Source organism: Lineus longissimus, chromosome 4, assembly GCF_910592395.1.
Source record: "Lineus longissimus chromosome 4, tnLinLong1.2, whole genome shotgun sequence".
Taxonomy (NCBI): Eukaryota; Metazoa; Nemertea; class Pilidiophora; order Heteronemertea; family Lineidae; genus Lineus; species Lineus longissimus.
The window spans coordinates 9767569-9795191 of record NC_088311.1 but is presented as its reverse complement, the minus strand read 5'-3'; the positions used below and the strand labels follow the sequence as shown (position 1 = coordinate 9795191).

Here is a 27623-nt window from a genome sequence, read left to right as displayed (position 1 = left end):
AACTCTGACATCCCTCAATGTGTACATCGAGGATGTAACAAGTCGCTAACAAATCGCCGTGATCCCCGATTTTTGCAATTTCTACTCTTTGGATGTTTTGTAAGTCAATGACAATCGGTTATTATGAGGACTAGAAGTATAAAGACTATGCTTAGCCATGATTCAGTGTGTGTGTAGACTTAACGTTGTAATAGGAAAGTGGCGTGATGATTTGAAATTATGCAACCTGGACGCGTGCTTGATTCAGCACTGCGCGAGACTAAAGTCGTGTACATATGTACACTCATACATACATGCATAGGCCTACGTAATAACTTATACATCCGAACATTAGTTGCGCGTACACCACGAAATATTGGTGGACCAATTGCATGTACACCACCTCATTGCTGCGACAAATTTGTTCGGCAATCCATTGCCGGTACAAATTGCCGGTCCAAATTCACCCGGCTTGTTAAAAGCTCGGCTTTGACTTGTCGTGGTGTACGCGCTAATGGATCGGCAATTAGCTAGTTAGATGGTTCGGCGACAGGCGGCGCTTTCGAAATGGCACTTTCTGCTTATTGTTTGCGCGGCATCTGTCGCCGGATTTTATAACTAATTCATTTCACTGAATACCAATCTGTGATTTTTCGAAGGTACTATTTAGAAACTTTCGCTGGACCGCATCAAGAAAAATATTGCGCCCACAGTATGAATTTCGTCATTGGCTTTCATTTAACCAAGAAAGAGCACGGATCCCTGGCGAGTATCTTCTACCTTACACTATCTTTTAGATTTATTGATTTTCTATCTAAAATCTAATCAGTCTCATCATCATCATCATCATCATCATCATCATTATAAATGGTATCATAATCCCTGTGGATCTTTGTTACAATGTATATACCAAATCATTTCCCAAGTAAGTTACCTCCCATTTATATACTAAGAATAGACTGCCTCTATTAGATTAGAAGGGTGAATATTTTTTTCTTTTGTCAGATTGATTCTTGTTTCTTATCTCAGATAGTCTTGCTTTGGGAATATAGAATCCTTTGATTGACTTTCCGGTCCTACATCACTTCATGCATTCATGCCCAGTGATCCTTCTCTGCCCAGGCCAGGGTGGCCACTCCCTCCCTAGAATTACATGTTGAACTGCCATGTACCCCGAGATTTCGATAACCTCCTCTAACACTTTGACAGGTACAACAATCTCAAATCCCCTCCTCCTTTTGTTGGTAGATAGTTGCGTTCACATAAAAAGAAAAAAAAGATAGTTGCGTACACAATCTCTAGGTTATTCTCTCTTTTCCTCTTTCGTTCCAATCACCAATGTGTGAAATAGTTTCTTATTTCTTGTCTCAAAGTCATGCTTTGGGAATATTGCCTTTGATTGACGCTTTAGTCCTTCTTCACTTCATACCTTCATACATTCGGATCCTTCTCTTCCATCACCCCCAAAAAATGCTATCCTTATTTTGAACCCTCACAGAGCTCTTTAATTAAAGTAGACTACAAAATATTTATTAGCGGTTTATCTAGATGCCATATTAAAATCTCAAATCATCCCAATTCCAGGTTTTTAGACGTCATGGAAATGTTGGCAAACATTACTAGTTTCTATGAAGATGCCTTGAAGCATGGAGGTAAGCTATCAGAGATGTTGATATGTGACTTATTGATTGGAGAACTTGAACTCAGACTGTTTTATAAGTTGGCAGTATGTGCATGTGTTACCCACTATATGGAAAGTTGTTATATTTGACCTTTCGAATAAGGTGCTGTGTAGATAGTGAAAAACCAATCAGTGTGAAAACAACATTTGTATAGAAGTCAGATCTTGTTCGTTCTCATAAATAACAATAACATAAATATTTACTATAAAAATGGGGTCTCAATGTATACACCACAACAGTTAGCATGTTTGAGATAACGTTGGTGTCGCATCGGATTTTAATGCTAAAAGGTTTTGGGCATGCCCTTATATACTAATGCTAGTATAGCATCGGAATAATTGCTTCCATTAGGCTAATCTTGTTTTCGTGGGTCCACAACAAAGCAGATCGGGTTTTACAATAATATGGCGTCAAACAACATTCATAAAATTAACTATTGTCGACATCCAGATATCCCTTTCTTCCTTCTAGATCCGCGTGTTGAATCTTGGTTGCTGATGAAAAGTCCACTTCCAATAGCACTCCTCTTCGTCTTCTATATTCTAATGGTCAAATGTGGTCCAGCATTTATGGAGAATAGAAAGCCAGTCAACTTGAAATTTGTCATTATTCCATATAACTTCTTGTTGGTTGGCTTGTCTTTTTACATGTTTTACGAGGTGAGCACATGATATAGTACCGGTAAAAAACAACAATGTGCATTTAAAAAAAGCTATAGTTGGCTTGAATGAGCAGAAAAAGAATATAAATAAGATAGTGGATTAGCATGGCCCAAGTTGACAAAATTTATGAGTGTCGCTCATGAATTATGTAATGGAATGTTATTGCCCCAGAGACAGGCTCCCAGCTTAAAATCAAGAACATTTCTTTATTGATTCTTAATAAAATTGATGTCTTGCATTTGTTCGATGTCTGTTTGCATATCTGTATTACATGCATTATGTTATACGGTGAATGATTTACTGTTCATCAGAGTTTTTGACAATAGAATAGAATACAGAATTGAATATTTCATCCGCTAAACATCACTGGTAGTGGTAGAATACTAGAGTTTGAACATGCTTTGCTCTTGCAGCACCTGTCGAGTACAGCCTACCTAGACTGTACTCAAAAAAAACCCCGCTGAGCACCAATGGCCTATTCAATTTCTACATGAAATCATTCTGTTTCTCTCCGATGCTATATATGAATGCATGAATTATTTGAATGCACATACTCGTTAGGTACAAAATTGATCCATCATCCTACGCTACACCTGAAAATATCCTGGGTTATTGATCTGTCTGTTTTTTGAGCTACAGTTGAACCTCCCTCAGCAGACACCTCAATTATTAAGGACACTAGTTTTGGTCCTAAATTGGTTGTTTCCATTCAATTTGACCTCTCAAATCAGGAAACCTCTCTATAAAGGACAGCAATTGTCAGTCTCGAGAGTGTCCTTAGAGAGGTTCGCTGTATTCACTTGGAGCACTATCAAATAACCAGAGCCAGTGCCTTATGTGAACTATAGTGAATGATATTTTAGTTACATTTCGGAAAGGGCAAGGCCAAGGGAGAAAAGGGAACAATCAGAAATAGAAAGGTGCAGGGAAAGGTATTAGCCACTGATGAAAAATAGCAGGAACTGAGCTGTAAGAGAAAATGAAGAACTGAAAAGTCAGGGTGCCGGGCCATGCTACCACTCTTGCTAGTAGAACACTATGAAATTTGTACTAAATCCCTGTTCTTGTTTCATTTCAGTTTCTAGTCACAGCAGTTTTATCGAAATACAGTCTGAAATGTCAACCCGTTGATTATTCCAGTTCCCCTTTGGCACTCAGGGTAAGTCCTAGTCAGATTCATGTGAGGAGACCATTGAAAAAGGACGAAATACTGCCTTAGTGGGAGTGTAAAACTGAATGAATCATTGTCAGTGTTTGGATTGGAGAGACACTCGGCAGGATCAAGTACGTTACACTGCCTTGATAGGACTCTCCTCAGTTCAGATCTGATTGAAATCATTGGCAACATAGTGGGGTGGTGGGAGTGTTGCAGTGGAAAAATCAGCACCTGTCACCTGTGAAGGACTCAGCTGACAGAGAGGGCAGCTCTCTTCGACGGTGTCGGTATCCTTCGGGCTCTCAGGTTTCGTCCTACCTCGCCTTACAAATCGCCAAAAATTGTTTATGGAGATAATAATGTCCCAGTTGACGCTCAACTCGACACAATATTTCAATCGAAATTATTGACTTTGTAGCCAAGTAATATAATGAATACACAGTAGCAACATCAGACTGATGGGAATGTAACATTGCTTTGACACTGGGCAATTACAGCATGAAAATGGCTGTTGTTAAAACGTCGAGCTTTCACTGGCTTTGATGCTTTGACTGTTTGAGTAAGGTCAAGCCTTTATCAAATCCTCATTTATCAATCATGCAATATTTTATTTGCAGATGGCCAGTGTGTGTTGGTGGTTTTTCTTCTCCAAAGTGATTGAGCTTCTCGATACTGTAAGTGGAGTGCTAGTTTGGCATATTCTCTGTTTGCAAAAATATAGACATAGTTGTATGATATGCGCCGGTCACCATCCAGATTATGACCGGACTCAACGATGTTCAACTTTCAACTCTGGGGCAAATGCGCCAACCACTAGTCCATAAAGGAAATCCTCTACAGCTGGTAGATTTAGCCGTGCCATATGTGACCCACCACGGCAAAATGGGTCGCATGTCGCACAGAAGATGAGCCTAAAATGACACCAGGGCATAATAGAAGAAATTGATGCACTCAGATTTCACAAAAGGCAGACTCTAGTGAAATGAACGACCAGTCCGGCTCAACTTGTCAAGCTCGAAGCGACATGCGACTCACTTTGCTGTAGTGGGTCACATATAACAGGGTTTAACAGGGTTATCCATGTTATCCGTCATTGGTCGCAGGCTGGGACGTTGAAGCTACACACGTCTGCACCAAAAATAGGGCACATTTTAATGGTACGATATGTGGAACCTCCCTTTGCTGACACCTCTGTAAGCTGGACACCCTACGTTTGAATTGAATCTGACCTCTCTAATCTGGACAGCAATTGTCAGTTTCAAAGGTGTCCTTAAAAGTGAGTGTCTTCTTCATTGGAATTGTTAACACCTTCAACTATCCTGTCCATTTCCAGGCCTTTTTCATCCTCCGCAAGAAAAACAACCAATTGAGCTTCCTTCATGTCTATCATCATTCCACTATGATTATAAACTGGTGGCTTGGAGCAAGATATGTACCAGGGGGACAATGTGAGTAAAACTATGTACCGGTAGTGATATATTATGTTAAAAATTGATGAAGAAAAAGTTTCAAGTTCTCATCTGATGAGCTTGAAACTGACACTGTCCTCAGTAAACAAAATGATATAGACATTTCAAAATGGAAATCTCTAATGGTTTTCAATTGATTTCTTTCAGCATTCATGGTTGCGCTGTTGAATTCATTTGTACATATCTGGATGTACTCTTACTATGGCCTGGCTGCTGTTGGTCCACACATGCAGAAATACTTGGGTTGGAAGAGATACCTTACCTCATTGCAACTGGTGAGTCGCACTCAGAATCAAGATGCTTTAGTCACTGTATCATCCAGGAGAATTGCACGATTCCCCAGCTTGCTGAGGACTATAAAGGCCTTCCAACTTGTCGAGCTAGCCTGTCCTTGGAAAACCAACAATAATGTTTGAAAACTGTGTTGAGTGCTACTCTTACGGTCCTTTAGCCTGGCTGTTGTTGCTTCAATGCAAAATCCTATCTGGCCTAATCTTCAGCAACAACCTCGTACATTCTTTAGTCACTAAGCAGATGCTCTTCTCTTCCCAGTATTGACTCCATTACCTCTCTTCTTCAGTTGCAGTTCGTTGCATTCACCATCCACACCGGCTACAACATGACGACAGACTGTGCATTTCCACAAGGGTTCAACTACGCTGTATTTCTCTATGGCCTCTCACTTATTACACTGTTTGGTAACTTCTACTATCAGCAATATGTTTTGAAGAAGCAGAAGTCTCAGAAACAGATGTAATGTTGCTACAGCATAATACAGCAGAACTACAGCACTTGTCAGTACCTAAGTGTCCTTAATAGAGAGGTGTCCTGATTAGAGAGGTCATATTGAATGGAAACAACCAATTTTGTGTCATTCAAACTTACCTATGGAACACTTTTGCATGTTACTCCATTTGGGCTCAAACACAAGAGTATCCCTTTAATTTTCTAAAGGGAGAACTGAGTTAACAGCTCGGCCGCCAGTCGGCGCCCTGACCGATCCCGCGAGATCGCGCCGATCTCATGCCGCCATATTCAGTCTTTACTCTTGTGCTTCTACGAAGCACATCGTTTTTTCAAAGCTGCCGTGAATTCGATTTAAAACCAAATTCAACCAGCCAAGTCTAGACGATTTTTGGGTTCATTCACCTACGGAGTAGACCGCCAAACTTATCTTGGCATTAGTATTGTCCAGTCTATTTAATTATAGACATTTTCTTAGCTAGCTTAGTCGACCCGGCTCCATTATTTTGATCTTGGTAGGGTAGAGTTAAGTAGGCTATTCTCCGCTCTATTGTAATGAACAAGACTCAGATCCATTGCAATAGTGTTTAATTCAAGTAGGCATGTTTTCCTTTCCATTAATTATTGCGTCCTTTCTGGCCTACTTGGGGTTCCCAGTGTTTTTATTGTCATTGGTACCATTTTTTATATGGCGTACCCCTCCGACGGCATCCTTTGTCTCACCACAAAGGAATGCGTCTGGTGGCGGGAAACGGGCCGCGAAGACGCCTAAACCCTCTTCCGGTTCCGTTTCCGGGCATATAACCCGGAGGTCTAGCAAACCTCCCGCCACCACCCCTTCCGTCAGCCGAGTTCCGGTTCCGGCCGCGCTGCGAAGGATGCGGGATCTGACATTATTAATGTCTGTGGTCCCAAGGGAGACTTACATCCAATAAGTCTCCAAGGGTTTAATATACCCCGGACCTCAGGGAACCTTCCGGTTCCCCTGTCGTCCGCTCCCCCGAGTACAAGCCCTTTGTACCCGCGGGAGCACCCTGCTTCCGGTCCGCCGATTGCAGTTCCGGTTACTGACGCGGGTTCCCGTTTTTCAGTAACCGAAGACTCTACTGGGGGTTTTTCTCAGTCTTTACTGCGAAATAACCCCAGTCCTCACGGACACAGTAGAGTAGGGCCGGACCTTATAACGCCACCTCCGAAACGCCATGCGTCTTCGGTAACAGCGTTTCCGCCCTCCGTACCTCCTTCTAAAAGGGCTTCCGGTAGCTCCATACCGGCGAAGGAGTTACGGGCATTTCCGGTTTCGGACTTCGTCCTACCGGAAATGCAGGCACCTTCCTACGTTGGCCAACCTCTTGGGTGGAACCAACCGGAAGTGCCACCCCCTCCTCGTAGCAGAGGCGTCGTTCCCATGGAACGAGCTACGCAGAGAGGACATCTGAACTCTAGTTCAGAATATGGGCAACTTCCGCTTCCGGAAGACCCATTCGCCCGCACATACGGCTTCCAGGGTTCGCTTATGCGCTCACCCTCGCCTCAACCGCCCGTCGTTGAGAGAAGCCGCACGTCGGGTCCGGAACCCGAGTCGGGACAGCAACTGTCCCAGCTCATCCAGATGGTAGCAGGTCTTTCTGATAGACTCAGCCATCTGGAGCAGGGTTCCGGTTCCTCTGGTGCGCCTGGTCCCATCGGATACCCACCATCCGACTCCTCTATTTTAGAGGAATTTTCTGAGAACGAGAGTTCTCAGCCAGGCTACCGCTCCCCCAATCAGGAGGAGCTGTCACCAGAGGAGGCCAGTATCCTGTCGGATATGAGGACACTCAGATCCTTGATCAGAGCGTACCTCCCGCAGGATCTGTGCCCTACCCCGCCGGAACTGCCAGCCTTGTCAACACCGACCTTTTCACTCTGGGGACAGGAAGTGGATCCCAATCCACAGGTTTCTCAAGGCTCCACTCGGGCACTTGAATTCCTTCCTCCCTCCCCGTCGGTGTTAGCAGTCTCTGAACTTTTGGAGCGTACAATCAGAGACTCACAAGGCGCCCACCAACGTACTTCCATCCCTGTCCTTCCGGCAGTCGGACCGGAAGCTTGGTGTAAACCGGGGAAGTTGTTCACGGCACAACTTCCTCCCGTTAGGCAGTACCGCGCTGACTATTATCGAGTCAGCTCGGCCGGCTGTCCAGCTGCAGCATCGACTTCCATATTAAAGGACGATGTACAGCTGGACCAACTCGTGCCTAGGGTGACCTCCTCCTCGGCTTACCGAGACCTTAGAGCACAAGAGGGTCTGGCCAAAAACACGTTAGCGGTGCTCTCCTACGCAGAGCACACTAACCTGGCCCTAGCCAGATCCCTAAAAGATAATGAGTCACTATCTGATGACACAAAATCGCTTGTGACATCCTTGTCACATTCGATTAGGCACGCTATTGCGCTGTCCGCCAAGACCGCAGCAAATAGCGTCCTACTCCGTAGAGACGCCGCACTGGGCTCTCTCAATGTCATCAGATCCCTCCAGCTGGAAGGGGCCTTAAGAACCGCTCCTATGGACGGTTCTTTCCTGTTCGCAGATTCTGTGCAAGAGGCGGCTCAAGCACAGAAAGATTGGGACAAATTATATGCCCCCACTGCGACACAGAGGGCCAAGACCTCTCTACCTAACGCTAGAAAGATAGAGAGGCCCCAGCAGGCATCGGGTTCAATCCCGTACGCCAGGCAGGTCCTGCCTAGGCCTACCCCGCCTAGTCAGCCTGCTCCTGCTGGATCCTTCCGACGGGAAGCGGAGGGTCGCCGGACTGGAAAGAGGAAAAATACTTCCTCTAACCAGGGTGGATCCGGTCCGACTAAGCACTCCTTTCGCCCAAGGGGTGCTGGCCGGAAGAGGTGACTCCCCCCTCCTTTCTCCTCCCGGACGCAAAAAGGAGCCGACTCCGGTAGTCGGGGGCCGTCTGCAAAAATTTGCAGACATTTGGGACGATTGGTGCCCAAAGGGGTCCCCAGTCCCAAACATGTTGAGGTACGGAGTGAACCTAGATTTCAACCGTACCCCCCCGACTACCATATATCCAACCCCAGTTCAGCCACCGAAGGACCCAGTCAAGGCCTCTGCCCTCCAAGCAGAGGTCGCGACATTACTGGAGAAGCAAGCTATCCAGGTCCTTCAAGATCCATGCTCCCCCGGCTTTTACAGCCACGTTTTCTTGGTTCCCAAGAAAGCAGGGACATGGAGGCTGATCATAGACCTTTCCAGGTTAAACACCTTCTTGAATGTTCCTCATTTCAAGATGGAAACCACCAGGTCTATAGCAACGGCGATACAGCCCAACGATTGGGCGGTATCGATGGATTTAATGGATGCGTACTTACATGTACCGATCCATCCAGACTATCAACACTTCCTTCGATTCCATTACGAAGGAAAGACGTATCAATTCAGGGCCCTGCCGTTCGGTCTGGCATCGGCACCCCTAATTTTTACGATGATAGTCACAGCCTTCGTCGCTCCCTTTCACGTGATGGGGTTCAAGCTCCATCACTACCTAGACGATTGGCTACTCCGTTGCAAATCGCGGGAACTACTACTGCAACAACTTCAGGTTCTAAAGCAAAAAGTAGTTTCCGCAGGTTGGATTATCAACGAAACAAAGTCAGAATTCATACCATCCCAAGACTTCGTTTACGTTGGAGTTCGGTTCCTTACGGCCATAGGGAAAATGCTGCCCCCCCTAGACAGGATAAAGAAAATTCTTCATCTCGTCGCAGAATTCAGAGGAAGGACTCAAGCTCCCGCAAGGCGATGCTTGAGCCTTTTGGGACTTCTGAATTCGGCAGCAGACCAAATCCCCCTTGGCCGTCTATATATGCGTCCCATCCAGATGTTTCTAATGTCTCTATGGAAACCCCACAGGGACCCATTAGACAAGTTGGTATTGATACCTCAATACCTACTCAAGAACGTCTGGAACTTCTGGGAGTCGGAGACTCGTCTCCAAAGCGGTGTAGATCTTGCTCCACCGCCCCCAGAAGTGTCCCTGTTCACAGATGCTTCCCTACTAGGGTGGGGAGCACATCTGAACAACGGGGACATGTCCATAAGAGGTCTATGGACAAGGGAGGAGACCATTCTTCCAATAAATATATTGGAAATGAAGGCTGTCCTTCTTGCCGTGAGGGCTCTTTCCCTTCGCCTGAAGAATCGGAGAGTAACCCTGTTCTCCGACAATTCTACAGTAGTAGCATATGTCAGGAGACAGGGAGGCACAAAGTCCGGCATTCTTTGCCAGCTAACTTGGGAGCTTTACCATCTTTGTGCCGACCTTGGAGTATCGATATGTGCCAGACACATACCGGGCAATCGCAACATCCTTGCCGACGCCCTGTCCCGTCAGAACAAGCTAGTTCAGACAGAGTGGACACTCCATCAGGAGATTGTAGACGACCTTTGTCGCCTTTGGCAATCTCCGAAGGTAGATCTGTTCGCCACCAGGCTGAACAATCGCCTTCCCATCTATTACTCTCCACTTCCGGACGAAGAGGCCCTGGAAGTCGACAGCCTTACAGCCTCTTGGGTCGGGCTGAACGCATATGCGTTTCCACCCCTCCCTCTCATCCAACCAGTCCTGAACAAGATCTTGACCAGCCATCCGGTGAGAATAACTCTCATCGCACCTTGCTGGCCAAATCAGGCCTGGTTCCCAGCCTTGCTGGAGCTCCTGATAGATCACCCCAGGAGTCTTCCTACTTGGAAGCACCTCCTGTGGCACCCCCTGGGGAGATGCTACCACCAGAACCCTGGATTTTTCAAGTTTCACGCCTGGAACTTATCCAGTTGCATCTCCACCAGAGAGGCTTTTCGGACATCGCTGTCAAGCGCATGTCCGCACCTCAAAGGGGGTCTACCCTTGATGTGTATCAAGGAAAGTGGTCTACCTTCACTTCCTGGTGCAGGGAGAACGGAGTTAATCCGATCTCTCCCTCTATATACAGATTAGTTGATTTCCTTATTGAATTATTCACGGAAAGACAACTATCTGTCACGGCTATAAAAGGGTACAAGTCCGCCATCGCTTCTACCCTCCGTGTTTTAAGCACCTGGGATCTTCGTTGGGAGGACCAAATAACCCCTCTTTTCAGAGGAATGTTATTAGAGCGTCCTAGACCGGTTCACAACACCCCTAAATGGGACCTTTCTGTTGTCCTTAAGGTGCTCATGAGGCATCCTTTTGAACCCATGTCTATTTCATCCATGAAATATCTGACACTCAAAACGGTCTTTCTAGTAGCCTTGGCTACCGCCCAACGGAGATCAGAGCTCCATGCACTTTCTTTTAAGAAGCTGGCTTTTAGAGAGGGAGGGGAGGTTATCCTGGCTTTTATACCAGGATTTCTGGCGAAGAACCAGGGACCGGCCGCCTCTCGGCCCCCGGTTACTATTCCCTCTCTGTCAGGAACGATCTCTTATGATCTTCCTGACAGAACTTTATGTCCCGTCAGGGCCCTAAAGTTCTACATAAATAGGACAAAACCTCCCGGTATCCGCCAGGGGAGAGAGCGTTTGTTTTTGTCCTATAAGGAGGGAAATAAACGAGAGATAGCGGCCGCCACTATTTCAAGGTGGATTGTGGAGACTATTCGTCTTTCCTACAACACCTTGAAGACTTCCTCTGATCTTCGTGCGCTAGCTAACATCTCAGCGCACGAAGTTAGAGCACTAGCCACCTCCTGGGCTAACTACCGAGGAGTTGCTCTTCAAGAAGTCGTTTCCGCTGCATGTTGGAGTAATCACTCCACATTCTCTCGTTTCTACCTACGAGACGTTTCTTCCCTCGTAGATGGCATGCACACAATCGGCCCGATTGTGTCTGCGGGGCATGTTGTTTGATCCTGGCTAGATCAAAAAAGGGGGGGGGGGAAGCCCGATTGAAGAGTCAAACGCGCATCTTGCGCCATTTTTGATATGCCCTATCTTCAACATCCAGGCAACCCCTAGTAGACTAGAAAGGACGCAATTTCTTATTGTTGTTTAGCAATAATTCATTCTACACCCTTCAACATGCCTTACTTGCTCTAAGCTCTGTTGCCGGAAAGAAGATGGTTTTATTACGCAATTCTAGCGCTTTCCGGAGAATGGGTCTATTACTCTCTATAATATGATTGTAATACCGAGATCAAAATACCGGTCCTCCGGGTTCTCCCCATTTCTTTCCCCTGGCGGTCCTCCTTAGCTAATATGCCGGTGGTGCCTCCTGGATGGAACAACAGCTCAGCCTTAGGTAAGTCCTCGTTTCCCACCTCCAATAGGTTGCTGGGATTCGATGCAAAAGTGTTCCATAGGTAAGTTTGAATGACACAAAATGCCCATTTCCTTACAAGAAATGGCCATTTTGTTAGTTCATACTTACCTATGGAACACGGCCCTCCCGCCGTCCCCACAAACGGGACATACTCTTTATTAACGCTCAAGAGTAAAGACTAAATATGGCGGCATGAGATCGGCGCGATCTCGCGGGATCGGTCAGGGCGCCGCCTGGCGGCCGAGCTGTTAACTCAGTTCTCCCTTTAGAAAATTAAAGGGATACTCTTGTGTTTGAGCCCAAATGGAGTAACATGCAAAAGTGTTCCATAGGTAAGTATGAACTAACAAAATGGCCATTTCTTGTAAGGAAATGGGCATTTGGGACCAAAACTAGTGTCCTTAATAGAGAGGTTGTCCTTAATAGAAAGGTGTCCGCTATGGGAGGTTTCACTGTAACTCTGCTTTGATGTCAACCCGTGTACATTCCTCTTTGGATAAAGATTATGTATTGTTAGTTTACTGCTGAGGTGACATAGGGTAATGAATATGCAGTTCAGATTTGTCAGTATTATTACACCCATTACCTCTTCTTTAGTTGATTGTAATTTTGAGTATCGTGCTCTGAAATTAATACATCATTCAAAGTCAATGACATGACTTAGATGTTAGTTTAGATATGTACTGTGTTGAGATTATTTGAAGCTTACATACAATACCTCTTCTTTAGTTAACTGTTCAATAGTGCGCTCATAGATTAATGCATCATTGACGTGATTTTATGTTAGTTTTGATATCTAATGATATTTTGAGGTACTTTGTTCTAATCATGATAAATTACATTTTGTGCAGTTCAGATTTGTCAGTATTTGCATTACGTATTTGATTGTAATTTTGAATGTCACACTTTTGAATTGATAATCAAAACCATTGGCATTAACATGATTTTAATGTTAATTTTGATAAGTACTGTGTAATAAATGAAATTATACTTTTGAAATACATGTCTTTTTGTTCTTTTTGTGGTTGTGTCCCTTGGAAAGTGAAGTTTCACTTTTTGAACATGATTCTGTAGTGTAATGCTATGTTATTATATGTCTGTACTGAATTGTGAATATTGTCCCGTATTGTTACTGTATCACTCTACTTTCTGTCAGCCAGGTGATGATTTATTACTTAGGTTGTCGGTAGTGAACTGACCAATATTCTTCAGCATTTGCTCTGCTTTTAGACGCCTTCTAACCTTGTCTTTAGGTTTGATGTGAAAACATTCCCAAGACTTATTGATTAACTCGATCCATCAGCTCTCAGAAGCCCTCTAACTTTGGCATTAGCACTGTATGTTAAAGCAATCCTGTTACTTCTTGATTCACTCAAGCACTCTTCTCTCAGAATCCCTCTAACTTCATCTTTTGTTTTGTATGTGAAAGCAATCTTGGTACTTCTTGATTCACTCAATTGCTCCGCTCTCAGAAGCCCTCTTACTTCGGCTTTAGCACTGTATGTGAAAGCAATCCTGGTACTTCTTGATTCACTCAATTGCTCTGCTCTCAGAAACCCTCTTACTTCGGCTTTAGCACTGTATGTGAAAGCAATCCTGATACTTCTGGATTCACTCAATCGCTCTGCTCTCAGAAGCCCTCAAACTTCATCTTTTGTTCTGGATGTGAAAGCAATCCTGGTACTTCTGGATTCACTCAATAACTCTGCTCACAGAATCCCTCGAACATCATCTTTTGTTCTGTATGTGAAGACAAGCCTGGTACTTCTAATCTTGATTCACTCAATCGCTCTGCTCTCAGAATCCCTCTAACTTCATCTTTTCTTCTGTATGTAAAAGCAATCCTGCTACTTCTTGATTCACTCAAGCGCTCTGCTCTCAGAATCCCTCTAACTTCATCTTTTGTTCTGTACGTGAAAGCAATCCTGCTAGTTCTCGATTCACTCAATCGCTCTGCTCTCAGCCCCAGAAGTATTCCAACTACATTTTCAGTTCTGTATTTGAAAGCTATCCTGATACTTATTGATTCACTTGATGGCTCTTCTCTTGTAACCCCTCTGTCTGTAATTTTGTATGTGAAAACAATTCTGACACTTATTTATTCACTCGATCCTTTTGCTCCCAGAAACCCCGTCATTAGTGCTGTATGTGAAAAGGAATCTCGATACTTATTGATTCACTTGATTAGAAATTACCCAAGAACTATGGCTGCCTGCACATATGTGGCACCCGGGGTGGCATCATATTGAGTTGATGATGTCATAACATTATGCGACTTGCTCTGGCATAACTAGGCATGTGTTGGGTCCAAGATTGGACAGATACTGCGTTGTTGGCATAGGCTGTGGCATAGACATGTTGAGTTGGGAGTTAGGTCAGTGTGACCTATTTTTCAGGTGTTAGTAGGTCGGGACAAAATCTAATGTGGGACATATATAAAAAACCTTACCTGTCTGAGGTTCTGATGTATGTCCTTGATTATTCTGAACACTGACAAGCTCCACAATGTGGTGTAAACCTTTTGACCTTGACCTAAATTCCAAGATCACAGAGGTCAAACTCCGGTCGAAATTCTTTCCTTGCCATTTCATTCCTCTTTTCTCTCTACACTTGCGTCACAACTTCAGACTTCTGACCTGTGGTCGTCGTGCCATTATTGATTTTTTACAATGTCATTTAAAATCATTGATGACTATCTCTTTGGACTGAACTTGTTAACCTTGGCCAGCTGTTTACTATGCCCTTCATGTTGTGGTCAGTGGTGAGTGTAAAGTGTGATGATAGATCTTTAACATCTGTGCCCGGAAGCCAGGGGCGTACGTCAGCTCTTGTGCTGAACTTTGCCTTGTTACATATATTAGTGTATTGATTATTACATCAATAAGGCAGAGCACAAAAATTTAATATGTAACAGCTTTCAACCTTGAATACGTAGCAAAAAAATTTGGCAGTCATAGTACTGAACATATCTCATGGTTTGTACAGGTAGGGTCAACGATAAATGATTGCGGTATCCCTTATCCCGGTATCTAGGAGTCTGAAAGCAGGCTGAGCTTTGTACTCATTGATTATGCTTGTCAAGAAAGGATTAGTCGCCAATCTATTGTTGTCTAACAAGCAAAAATCCAAACTAAAGTGGCTTTGATCTTTTAGGGTCTGATACTTTAGAGTACAGTTAATTGCCAAATTTGATGATTTGCCAATATTTCAGAAAAAACCATTTCACTCTGTTTATGTTTATGTTTTAGCATCACTCATCAGAACTTTAATAACTTCTGATCTAGACTTTCAACTATTGAATCTGCAAATCTCTTTAAAATACTATTAATACTGTTGTGGCGAAATTTGGTGACATCATCAATTGTATGTAGGTATGCAGTCTTTCTGCATGTCCCAGTTTGCCTTTAGAAAAATAGATTCATTCCCGATTGTTTGGGTGTGCCTGGGGATTGTTGTATCTGCTGGCACTAGTCAATATTTGACCCAGACAGTGTTAACTCAACATTCTTTAGGTTCCTTGATAGTATACAGAACAATCAAAAGAGCACGTTATCTGTTTGTCTCAACAAAACCATGTATTATTGACCTATTTACTTTTTCAACCGGTCATTATGAATAGTATTTTTTCAGGAGTCCTGGGAGTTTCTAAAGGCTATCATTGTTGCACTGTCCATGGAGAGAGTGATATAGGAATGTAAGTATGAGTAACTGTTTAGGTTCTCTTGCGTTCATTTTTTAATGCAACTCGGCACCGCCCTCTATTTAAAGGAGATTGCTCGTCAATCCACGTGACTATCAGAGACACCTGCAGTGAAAATATTCAGCTACTTCGGTTTCCATATAAGGGATAGTCATTAGCATATTTCTACTACAATGTTTACTATAAGTCTAAGCACGTGGGTCACCCAGGTGGCTCCGCAAGCGAGGTAACTTGACGAGGCATGGTGTTATACTATAATAGTACCTTACGAATCCGCATGGAGCGCGTTATCGATAATGGTCGCAAATAATGTCAAAAACATAAAAAGCTATCGTAAATATTGTTATATTTCTGGATATTGGAGTATGTAAATGATAAGGAGACCTAAACCAATGACAGACCAGTATCCTACGAACCTTACTAGTGATTTGGGGTTCTTGAAACTCCTTAGATTTATCAATGAAAGCTTATTCCCGCCTTAGGTTTTTACCGGGCCATTCATAGCACACCAATTTCTTAAGCATTTTAACGAGAACTGTCCTTTAAGTAGTCCTACCCTGTAACATAAGTACTGACCTGATGGTGACTCTTCCTAGGACTTAATGAGATATTAACGTACTCATGGTTTTCAAATTCAAATTTCCTGCACTGTCACATGATGCCTTCGCCTTTAATACACTTGCGGTGCATTGACGATCTTTTCAAGCGATTATAGTTGGATTGGTAGTTATTAGATGGCGCTGCAATCTATGCTATCGTCTGCCGATTTGAAAGTCTGATTTTCTCATGCCGATCCACCGTCGTTGTAGGACTGACATTCACTGCTGATAAGTTGGCATGGATTTTCTGAAACGTGCTTCGGTTTTTAAATCAAACTGCGTGAAACAAGTTATGGGCTGAAAGAGTTAAAGAGAATACATGGCATTATGTAATTCTTTACTCTTCATTTCGCTCATGTCACAACACCTGTCCCCATATGGCCATATTACCCCTATCAGACCATATGTGATTGGTCTATGTGAACATCATTGCTATTCGGTTGATATACCAATGTGGATAATACCAATGGTATGATATTGCAATTTGAATATAGGCCTGTCATGAAATTTGACCTTGTGTAGAATAGTGACCTGTTGTCATTATGATTGAAAACGAGGCTATGCCACCTGTTTCACAAAGTGGAGAGAGGGCATTTAATAGATAACAGGTTTATGAATAGTACTTCAAAAAGGACTCGAATTATGGACAAGGTTATCAGAATTGACGCGTTTCAAATGTTCTGACGTTCTTGGCACTTCTCTTTTGGATGTCTGAATTGAAGGATTTGATCTTTCAAATCAAAGATTGCTGGGTCATATAAAGTGTGCTGTTGACTTTGGAATACTCTCATTATTTTAAGAAGACGTAATTAAGGTAAGCAGTATAGTGGATCTGAATTTTGGGGGAAGGCATAAACATTTTTGTTTTAGTGGATTATCTTCGAAGGTTTTTCCGTTGAAGTTATTTTTTCACTTTTATCAGTTTTCACAGATGAGCATCAGCGAATGAACCTTTTCGCAGAAGTTTGTGTAGGCCCTGACCAGTAATGCATTTCACCTGCTACTAAGGGTCACAGTGGCTTATGGCATTGTCCGAAGTGTGCTTAGGCCCTCTGAGATGTTCTCCCTGGTTCATCTTTCTCATATGAAGAAAAGGAAGATGTTCTTCATTTAAAAAGTAACTTTCTTTCTTTTCAGTTTGAATATCATACATTAATGAAGGCCATGTCGATGCAATTCTTAAAGACGATATCAGCATTCTATGAAGATGCTTTGGAAAAAGGAGGTATGGATTATTTATCTATTAAGTTTGTCCTCTTTAAATCTGTTATCTAGACAGCATTATGAGGCCGGGTGCTATTTAAAAGGGAACTGCCCGGGAAAAAAAGGGGAGTTTTGCACGGCCCGGTCAAAACCCAAGGCGGGAATAAGGTTTCATTGATAAATATAAGGAGTTTCAAGGCCCCCAAATCACTTGTAAGGTTCAATAGATACTGGCCTTTCATTGGTTTACCGTTTGCGTATCATTTACATACTCTCATCTTGAAAAATATGACAATATTTACGATCACGTTATTGATTTTTGCAACATTTTCGGTAACGCGCCCCTTGCGGATCTGTAAGGTACCATTCGGATGCTTGAAAAATGCCTCGTCTCGTCGATTCGCTCGCGGATAAACGCATCAGGTTGACTGCAGCAACTTTTAATTGTTGGAGACAGAGAAGGAAGGAATATGATTATCAGTTTGATGAAAACTTTGCAAAGTTTCTTCTTGGGACTCGAAATCCTTACTACTATTCTCTCCATTTTCCATTTTCTCCTCTCTCCAACTCACTACTATCGCTATTGACTGCGTAACATACACAAACATTCTTTCGCTATCATTGCTAACTTCATTTACTAGAACACTGGCCTCTTTGTAGCCGATTATGTAACCCATAGTGGAAACACCCGACAGCGCCGCCCGGCATGATCCACGTGCTACTGGCATATTTATAACTCGTAGTAAATAAGGTTGTAAAAATATGCAAATGAGATGCCGTGTATGGAAACCATGACGTCACTAAGCAGTTCTTATTTCTGCTACGGGTGGCGCTGTCGCTTGCTTCTGGAGGCGCTATTCAACCTCTTTAAGACGCTGTGGTTGTTGGTAGTCCTGACGATGTCTTATGGCCCACACCAATTCACCAAAAACCAGTTCATTCATCACAATTCACATATTAAGGGTTGACCATAGGTACATGTACCACCATTTTGGCTAGAACTTGAAATCATAAAGCAATTAGAACTCCTTCAAAATGGAGTGAATACTACCCAGGGCTGGGTTGTTCAAAATCACATTAGCTTTAATGGCGCCGTTAAGCCTCAACACGAAAATTCGAATGGGATTAACTGAAAGAGATAACGTTCATAAGGATTCTTATGTAACCGTCATGGATAACGTGACTTTTGTGCTTTTGAACAACCGGGCCCTGGAGGCTGTTCTCTGGAAAACAAAGAACAGACTCCAGCACTTGAAATGAGCATTCACTACGTTTTAAAATAGTTCTAATTGCTTTAGGATTTGGAGGTCTCGCCAAAATGGCGGTACCTATGGTCAACCTTTAATGTAACCACGATAATGGTAACAATATTCCTAACAGTAGACAGTACATTCCCCCTTTAGTTTAATATAATTTATTTCATTGAGCTATATTTATTGGACAAGTCCGTGTCATGGCCAAGATGCACATGAAAAACGGTGAAAATATAAAGCGTTCTGCATTATTTTATTTGAGTTGGCAACTCCGTTTTAAAATTTTTGCATCTTTGCATCGAGTGTTCTACTGTCATCACACATATATTGACAGCAACTCTACAGTTGGATGTAGGCTTGCCTGCAGATCGTTTCCTAACACAGCTGTGTTCGGGCTTGTCAACATGTTTTGCATTTGAAATAAGTATTAAAAGTAAAGGTTTAGTCGTTGCAAAGCTGTCATGCCGGTGGCTGGTGTGCCTGTAGAAAATGTATTTGCCCAACACCAGCTGCGAATATACTCTGGCTTAAATAATATCATTTGGTTTTAAAGGGTCACTTTATACCCCACGGCTGTAGTGACAACCGGTTTGATTCTTAGTCACTACGGGGTGCCAGATTCTTCCCAATATGTGAACTGTCACAGCAAAAGCAGGCACAGGTCGCTCTGAGCTTGGCAGGTTGAGGCAGATTGTTTATTCATTTCTCTGTTGTGTGCCTTGTGTGAAATAAGAGCACATCAATTTCTTCCATTATCCCCTGGTGTCATTTAGGCTTATCTTCTGTGCGACATGCGTCTGCTTTTGCTGGACAGGTCACATATGCAGACCATGAATGTACACCACTACCAGGTTATATGCTGGCACCACTGATTGGTGTATGTACACTGGACATGATGCCTGCCCCACAATGAGCGCTTACTTGGTCATAGCAACATGGTGAGTTGCATAGTGAATTGCTTAGTGTGCGACTTTCAGTTGCTGTCGGTTGCAGTCTAAAATCGCTCCCACGAAGAAATTGATCAGTGGGCAACGTCTTTTCTTGCGATTCATTGCAACTTAGCTTTGCAATGAACTCAGTTACATTGATTCAAGTTGCAGTGGATCAGTCACTGTGCATTTTTGTTTTTTGTTGTTGCAGTCAGTTGCAAGGAATCACCTGGATTTATCACAGGGGTTCATTGCAACTCCACTAGTTGAGAAAGTGAGTTCCAATGAATTGCTTAGTGTGCAGTGTCTTTTTCTAACAAATTACATGTTGAATCACAGCCATTTATTAAAACTGCACTATGTGAGGATGTGCGTTGCAATGAATCACTCAATGTGTGTGCGTCTTGTGATTCTTTGCAATTAATCAGTTGCATTGGAGATGCAAATGAAACCCATTGTGTGATGACGTCACATGATTTTGTGTAGTGAGTGAGTGAATGCTTTCATTTCAGTTTATTTACAACTTACTGATTAACGTTAGTTGCAATTTAATCTCTCAGTGTGCAGTGTCTTTTTCTCATAAATTACAAGAATGATGAATTGCGATTGACTGGAATCAGCTAGTTGCAGACTGACTGTAACCAGTTACAGTGATCTAACATGTCTAACTGTTTTTCTTTAATCTGTTCAGATCCACGTGTGGAATCCTGGTTCCTTATGAAGAATCCCATCCCTGTGTTTGTCATCTTCATTCTGTACCTGCTAATGGTGAAATATGGACCAAAGTTCATGCAGAATCGAGAACCGTGGAACCTACGACTCATCATCGTTCCTTACAATGCTCTCATGGTGGCATTATCAACTTATATGTTTTATGAGGTAGAGTTTCTTTTGTTTTTGTTGAACATTTTTCGTCAGAATGGAATTGAGCAACTTGAACCAGTAGAAGTTTTGGTTATTCATGACTGTAGGGATCCCACCAGTAGAGGTTTTGGTTATTCATGACTGTAGGGATCCCAAACTATCATAATAAGGATGTTATATATCAGCGTGACTGTTGGGACTCGTACTGTCAGGAATAAGCTACATCTCTTAGTTTCAATTCTATCATGATACAGTCACAGTGTCAAAGTGACAATTAAAGTTTACTTTTTACAGTGTACTTCAATGCTCTTTACACTTAACATTATTGAATTGATATCAATCTTATGGTGGCAGAATACAGCTGCACAAGATTCTGTTCGTGGCGAAGGGTCTGTTGACATAAGTTTTTAAAAGTTTGAGTTAAAAGTGTGATGCAAAGAACGGTTGAGGTCAGTGTGCGGCTTTCCGCTTTAATGCCATCCCTATCCTGAAACCTTTCAGTAGAACTCGGATGAGCTGCTCATACAGTGGGTGCGCTTCAACTTGGGCATTTTCGACTGGTACCCATGCCCAGTGTGGTTCCCCCAGTGTACCTGGGTGGCGTGAAAAAAGTTAGGCAAAGATACCGCCCTGCCTTGAAACTGTCGCTGACAGTTGCGATTGAAGTAGGGACCCAGAGACCCCTGCCACTGGACCATCGGGGCTCTAGCCAGGCATTGGGAGTACTGACCCCCTTACTCAGTTATGTACTTGTGACAGGGTAAGACGTTAGGATGTCAGATGACGTAAAGCACAGGCACTTTGGAGCCCTACTGATGTAAATAGTTGAAGGGGGACTGTAGGCAGGCTCCAGAGTCAAATTTGTCAGCTTCGGGTGAATAAAGTAGGCACAATTTGGGGCTTTGTGTTCGATTCAGCATGAAATATATTCCCAGGCAAATAGTTTTGATGTTGTGACAGATGGGAGAGACTCCTATTGAAGATTTCGTGTAACTCAATCTGACCTCCCTGGCTCCTGCCTACAGACTCCTTTTAACATGTTCTGCTGCTTTCATGAGCAGCCATCAGTATGCCTTTGTTGTCAACTAATCTGATAACTTGCCAACATTTAATTTCATGGGCTCGGCTTAATTTATCCTGAAACAGTGTAATTTTTTTCTCTGCATTTGTTTCAGGTCTTGGTTAGTGCTGTGTTAGCTAGATACAGTTTGAAATGTCAGCCGGTTGATTATTCATCGAATCCTTTGGCTGTCAGGGTAAGTTATACATAACAAGAACTATTATTCATGGCCCCGACTAATGAGTGTTGCTGTTTCTGTGCAGTGGGTCGTGTGCTTCTAGGACCCGGACAGAAATGCTGGCGGGAGTAAAACTCTTTAATTTTTGTAGATTCCTTTATTTTTGCCACCCTGTGAAGCAAACTGAGACCTCCGAGGTGACAGGCGCTGATCTTTCCACTGTACCACTCCACTGCACCACCCTGACAGAAAATCAGTCACTAGACCTCAATCAAGTCTTAATATCATAGCCGAACCCATTATGTTTCTCTATTGCAGATGGCCAGTGTATGTTGGTGGTACTGTTTCTCAAAGATCCTGGAACTATTAGACACAGTGAGTATACAGTGCCGCTTAAATTTTGGCAATGAGCATGTGACATAAAGGAAAAATACACCTTGAGACATTGTGAGCCTTTCACGTTAGGCTCTATGCAAGTGCAATGTTATCTGGGGTTTTAGGACGAACAGTTAATCTATACTTACTTTGATTGATATCAATGCATACCTTACTAAAAAAACAAAAACTGTCATGTTAAAGTGTAATCATTGAAGAATTCCAATCATGAGTACAAAATCCTGATTTGGACAAGCCGGCATTAAAGATAATGTCTCATGTGATTCGTTGAATGGAGTCCAAAATGTTCTGTTACCTAGATGGCTACTCACATGATTAACCCTTTCCCTGCGGGGACAATTTCATGCTTGTGTCATGCTGTGCTGGCACAATTTTTGATATTTCTATCATGCCCGTTCAAACCTTGTTTGCGAAATATCCAATGTCTTCACTGCATCGTCCTTTCCTGGCTGTCATCGACTGTTGCCTTCTTCTCCTTCTCAATCTATAAACCAGTCTTCGGAATAAGCCCAGTAATACATTCGAAAATGCGTTTAAAATGCCTGATAAATATCCAAGGCTAGAGTATGGTGAAGCCACCCTTTTCGAACACCTCTGCTAGCAGAACACACTTTCACGGACAGTGATTATGATCCCAAATAATTCATTTCTATATGATTTGACCTCTATACGCAGGACACCTCTCTTAAGCTCATACTGTAAACCATGTAATTTTGCACAAGTTTTCTTATGAAATGCAAAGCCAAACGCAAACTTAAAACACACATAAAATTCCACCATCTAAACTTCTGTTGCAAACACAGAATTTCTTCGACTGTAAATGAAAAATTAACAAATTTGCCAACTATGGTATCTGTGTCCCAAAAAATCTGATGGTTACGGTACAAACAGTTACATCCGACTCACCTTGAGGGCTTATTCCATTGACTAGTAGATAACGTCATGTTGGGTGACTTTCAACATTTGGGTATCTTTGAACACCCAGCTAGAGATGTTTCTCATCTCAGCCATTTTTTAGGGGCTGTTCAAAATTACCCCGCTGTTCGAAGTCGGCCCATGTGACAGTAGTCTGATCCTCGACGCCTTCTTCTTCTGATGCTACATCTGCATTTTCAGCTGTTCTTCATCCTGAGGAAGAAGAACAACCAGTTGACATTCCTGCATGTGTTTCACCATTCCACAATGTTGATAAACTGGTGGTTTTATACGAAATATGTTGCGGGAGGACAGTGTGAGTTTCGGTATTTTACTAAATCTAAAAATCATGACTCTTTTCATAGCATAAGAAGTGAACCTGCTCCACCTTCGGGAGGGACACACAGTATGTGTGTTGTAATGACCCCTTTTGGAGGAAATTGTACTGTGATTCATGTGATGCACACCTGCACGTTTACTAATGTTGCATGAAAGAGCCTGTGATATGCAGAGCTTTTCTGTAATGCTCTTCACTGGCCCAGGCCTGTGTCTGAGCACCTTACCACATCTGTCTGTATAATACAGATGTCTACGGTGGAACTCTGGGCTATCAAAGGCCGCTGAAAAGTGAATAACTTGAGAACAACCTGAGGGGCAAAGTGTTGACCAGAAACTTGGATTGTCAGCCAAAAGTTTCTCGAGGCAAAGACAATAGAAAACCACTTGCCTACTCAAATGCACGTGCAGCTGACATAGGCCTTGTACTACAGTTAAGGACACAATGGTTTTTATTGCAGGCAAAAGCAAAAAATTAAAAAGCTGCCAGTAGAAAAATATCTATTAATTAACATCATTAGATAGGTGAGTTCCCACAAAGTTATAAATTCCAGCGACTTAAAATAATGTTGGATCCGCTATACCTTGTAACATTTCTTTTCTTCTGTGCACTCTTCGTGAAAATCAGTATTTTTTTTCATTTCAGCCTTCATCACTGTTCTCTTGAATACATTTGTCCATATGATAATGTATTCTTATTATGGACTGGCTGCCATTGGTCCGCAGATGCAGAAATATCTCTGGTGGAAGAAGTATATGACAAAGTTGCAACTGGTAAGATTTTTCAAATGAGTAAATAATTGATGATAACGGGTTGTCATCTTAGAAGGGGAGCTCGAATTCCGCCCCTTACTGTTGGCCAACGCACCTCTCTCAGGTTTGGACTTATAGTTTAGTTCCTCCTTCCTACACTCGAACATACATTTTCATCTGTTCTCCTTTCAGCTGCAATTCTTTACTGGTATGACACACACGATAATCAACATGGCATCTGATTGCGACTTCCCGCGTGCATTTAATAACGTCACATTCGCCTACGGTATAATCTTCATCAGTCTATTCATGAACTTTTATTATCAACAATATGTTGCAAAGAGCAAACATATCGAGAATGGAAAAGATCAGAACGGAATTGTCAGAAATGGAATCGATAAGCAGAAGTAGATGTCGATTTCGCTTCGAACAAGTCTCACCGATGTTGTGATATTCTTTGTAAAGCATTCCTTCCATCGAGTCACGTTGCTGGAACAAGTCAACTTCATGTAGGACACTGAACAATTCTTTGCTTATCTGTGTTACACATGTGTAGACAATTTGACATCAAGCCTGTCGAAATTCAGTACTCTCAACACTTGACTCGCTGCGTTCACAAGGAAGTCATAAAATTTCAAAAGTTCTGTACTGCAATGCACTAACGTTGGTAACAATCAAGGACTTTTCTGAAAAAACAAATTTTCAATTAACATCATCATTTTAGACGAAAGTATTGTGCCTTTGGGTTCCATATTAAGAAGGTGGACATTTCACGGGAGGCCTATTGGCCTCTGAGAAGTTATTTTGAAAAATATTTTTCTCTTGAAAATATCACATTGTAAACTTCCTATTTTTGATGCACTTTTCTAAATGGTGTCACAAAAAACTTCATCTTTTTTGGCAACATGTAATCCAGAGGAATTTTTGGCGGTGAATATTTGTTAAATTTTCAGAGAGTTTTAGACGGTGAATGGCTTGTATAACGTAGAGTGGGCATTGATATAAAGATAATCTCTTTTTTACACGTATAGTATGTAGCAGGACATTGAGAATAGGGTGGTGTCCATCTTTTTGAAAATGAATTTGCCTTGTTGATGACAGTTGTTATGGTGACCAAGGGTACCTGTTAAACAATCTGGCAAATTGGAGGTTCATCATACAATCATGTCATAATGCTACCCAGGGGTGTTGTGGGAGGATGTCTGCTGGCGAACTCCTTTTTTTTGAAAAAATTTTATTAATGGGCAATGTGCATCTATCCTAAAGTAGTATGTGTTCATTTTTGGTTGTTCCTCAGGTCTAGCAAAACAGTTACACTAATGATATCCTCGAAAACATAAATATCTTAATTATTCGGTCATGAGTTCAATGGTTTCTGTATTGATTACAAAACTTAAGTCGAATAGATTCCTTAATCAACAATCATTTCTAATGCCTTCTGATGAGAAGCAAGCAGTTTATGTGGATGTGTGTTGCAAATTACGTGCTACAATGTGCTAAGGTTATTTCATTTGATGCAGATTTCCCGGTGTGATTTTTTTCTTCTCATCCAAGTGTAGCATTATACATGTGCATGCATGGAACAGGGTGTTTATGTGAGCTGGCTCATCTTGAGAATTACTTTGCCAAATATCTGTTCCTGGTTTACATTTAGAAAAGTAAGCAGTATTTAGTTCAGCGTTAATTTGCCTACAAAAAGCCACATCATATGCTTACTTGCTGGTTGCCTCACTCAATTTGATACAATATTTGATGGAATAATATGCTCTCTATAAAGCCAGAGCACAGCTTCTTCAGTTGTGGATTTAAAGTACCCGGTAAGATTGTATTCTAGCCTGCATGTAATTTTAATATGAGGCATATCGTTAGGTAAATTAATTGGTAGGTACTTGTGATATTTGGGTACATGTGCATTTAATTATGTGTTAACAGATAATTGCAAAAGTGTATGCTGTAACTAGGTTGTCAAAAGGATTAACCCTTTCAGTGCCCAGGATTTAGGCATTTCGGGGCATTTTCACCACCCCAAATCTCACAAAAATAATTGAGATAAACTCATCAAAATTCTTCAAAACCAAAAAATGTTGGCTGATTTTCACAATTTTCCACCTAAAATGTCGGGTGGCAACCCATCCTCACAGTCGAAAAAATTATTCAATTTGGACACCCCGGGCCAGAGAAACCATATAAAATACATTTGAGTAGCTGGGGACATCTGGTGTCGTCTCGAGGAAGCACTGAAAGAGTTAATTAAAAGTACGCAAAGGTTGCAGGTAAGTTATGTTGATTAGATTAATGCATTCTCTCATTTCCATTTTGCTCGCAAGATGCATGCTATAAAGTTTAATGTTTATTTGATATCACTCTAAAGTTTATTGCATATCATGTTATCGTGTTCAAGACACAGATTATGTAAGTTGGGTGTATTAATTTCCGTGAAGTCCGAGCGGGACAACTTTTTTGGGTAGAATAGGGTCCTTAGATATATGTCCTCACAAGTTTAGAACCTTCTAGCTCAAATAAGAACGAAACGTGCCACCTATTGGTGATTTAGTGGACTTTGACCTTTGTGATCTTGAAAAGTAGGTCATAGAAAAAGTCAGGTATGGTGTGTATGAGATGCATCACGTCATAATCTGAAAGTGGATCAAAATTTACATCATTTTTATTGTCAGTGATTGATCAATAACAGGTCTGGCGACTTGTACATGTCCTACCTGATTTCGTGTCACGAGTCACATATGCTAAATGAAGAATTTATCCGAAAGGAAACTCTCAAAAAGTCTACTCTCCCAACTTAATCTCGTGTCCTCAAAGATTTATGTCATCTTTTCTGATTAAGAATATCACGCAGTTTCATTGCTCAAGGGGCCTTGGAACAGGTTCTTGACAATGGGCTAACTCAACTGATCTCACAGGATCACATGATCACTTTGATTTTTTTCTTGATTTGACCAGGACTTTTGGTTGTTGGTGGTTAAAACCCAATGAGGGGCCTTGATCTGGTGGAATCTAGTTGCGTAATTTTTTAAAGATTTGGTACCCCTCTTGCCACCCCTGGGACTAAAATGTTGAAGACGGGCATTCAGGGCTAGTGTGTGATACAGAAGTTATTATACTGAAAGCATTGCAACAAAGGTGAATATTTTGGGGAAACTTTTTCTCCAGGTAGTAGAAGAAATTGATTGTGGAAGCACCAAGTTTGTCTTCACTGAGAAGTACAAAATGTTAGCAATAGTAGATAGTGTCTGAATTTATTGAAAGGTACACTTAAGATTATTGTATAAATTCTATTCTAGTTCTGCTACATTGGACAATTGTTCAAAAATGCTATGGTGTTCATGTTAAAATCCATTTTCTATAATGAAAGATTTTCTTGTTATTGTCTATGCTATTCATATCACATTCATGTCAATATACCTATGTGATTTTTGGATAGATTTGAATAA

At 42.1% G+C, this 27623-nt stretch overlaps 1 protein-coding gene and 1 long non-coding RNA gene across 5 annotated transcripts in view; one reads left to right on the top strand and one right to left on the bottom strand.

The window, feature by feature from the left end:
• LOC135485873 (uncharacterized) overlaps positions 1-14595 on the bottom strand; it is a 62181-nt gene extending 47586 nt beyond the window's left edge. The window contains exon 1 of the long non-coding RNA XR_010446644.1: positions 14438-14595. This is a non-coding gene — a long non-coding RNA (uncharacterized LOC135485873). The remainder of the gene's footprint in view (positions 1-14437) is intronic.
• Positions 28-27623, top strand: LOC135485872 (very long chain fatty acid elongase 7-like). Of its 4 annotated transcripts, none has more exons than XM_064768207.1 (9): positions 28-99; positions 15619-15682; positions 17425-17512; positions 20364-20551; positions 21712-21792; positions 22093-22149; positions 23287-23401; positions 24068-24195; positions 24367-27623. In XM_064768207.1, the coding sequence occupies exons 3-9, from the start codon at positions 17443-17445 to the stop codon at positions 24583-24585; spliced, it is 858 nt and encodes a 285-aa protein (XP_064624277.1). In that variant the 5' UTR covers positions 28-99; positions 15619-15682; positions 17425-17442; the 3' UTR covers positions 24586-27623. The 4 variants fall into 4 exon arrangements, with proteins under 4 accessions (XP_064624277.1, XP_064624279.1, XP_064624280.1 ...); XM_064768209.1 differs by lacking the exons at positions 15619-15682; positions 17425-17512; positions 20364-20551; ... (3 more) ...; positions 24068-24195; positions 24367-27623 and adding exons at positions 639-744; positions 1564-1631; positions 2133-2320; ... (3 more) ...; positions 5096-5223; positions 5529-5809 and having other exon boundaries at positions 35-99; XM_064768210.1 differs by lacking the exons at positions 15619-15682; positions 17425-17512; positions 20364-20551; ... (3 more) ...; positions 24068-24195; positions 24367-27623 and adding exons at positions 1564-1631; positions 2133-2320; positions 3402-3482; ... (2 more) ...; positions 5096-5223; positions 5529-5809 and having other exon boundaries at positions 54-99.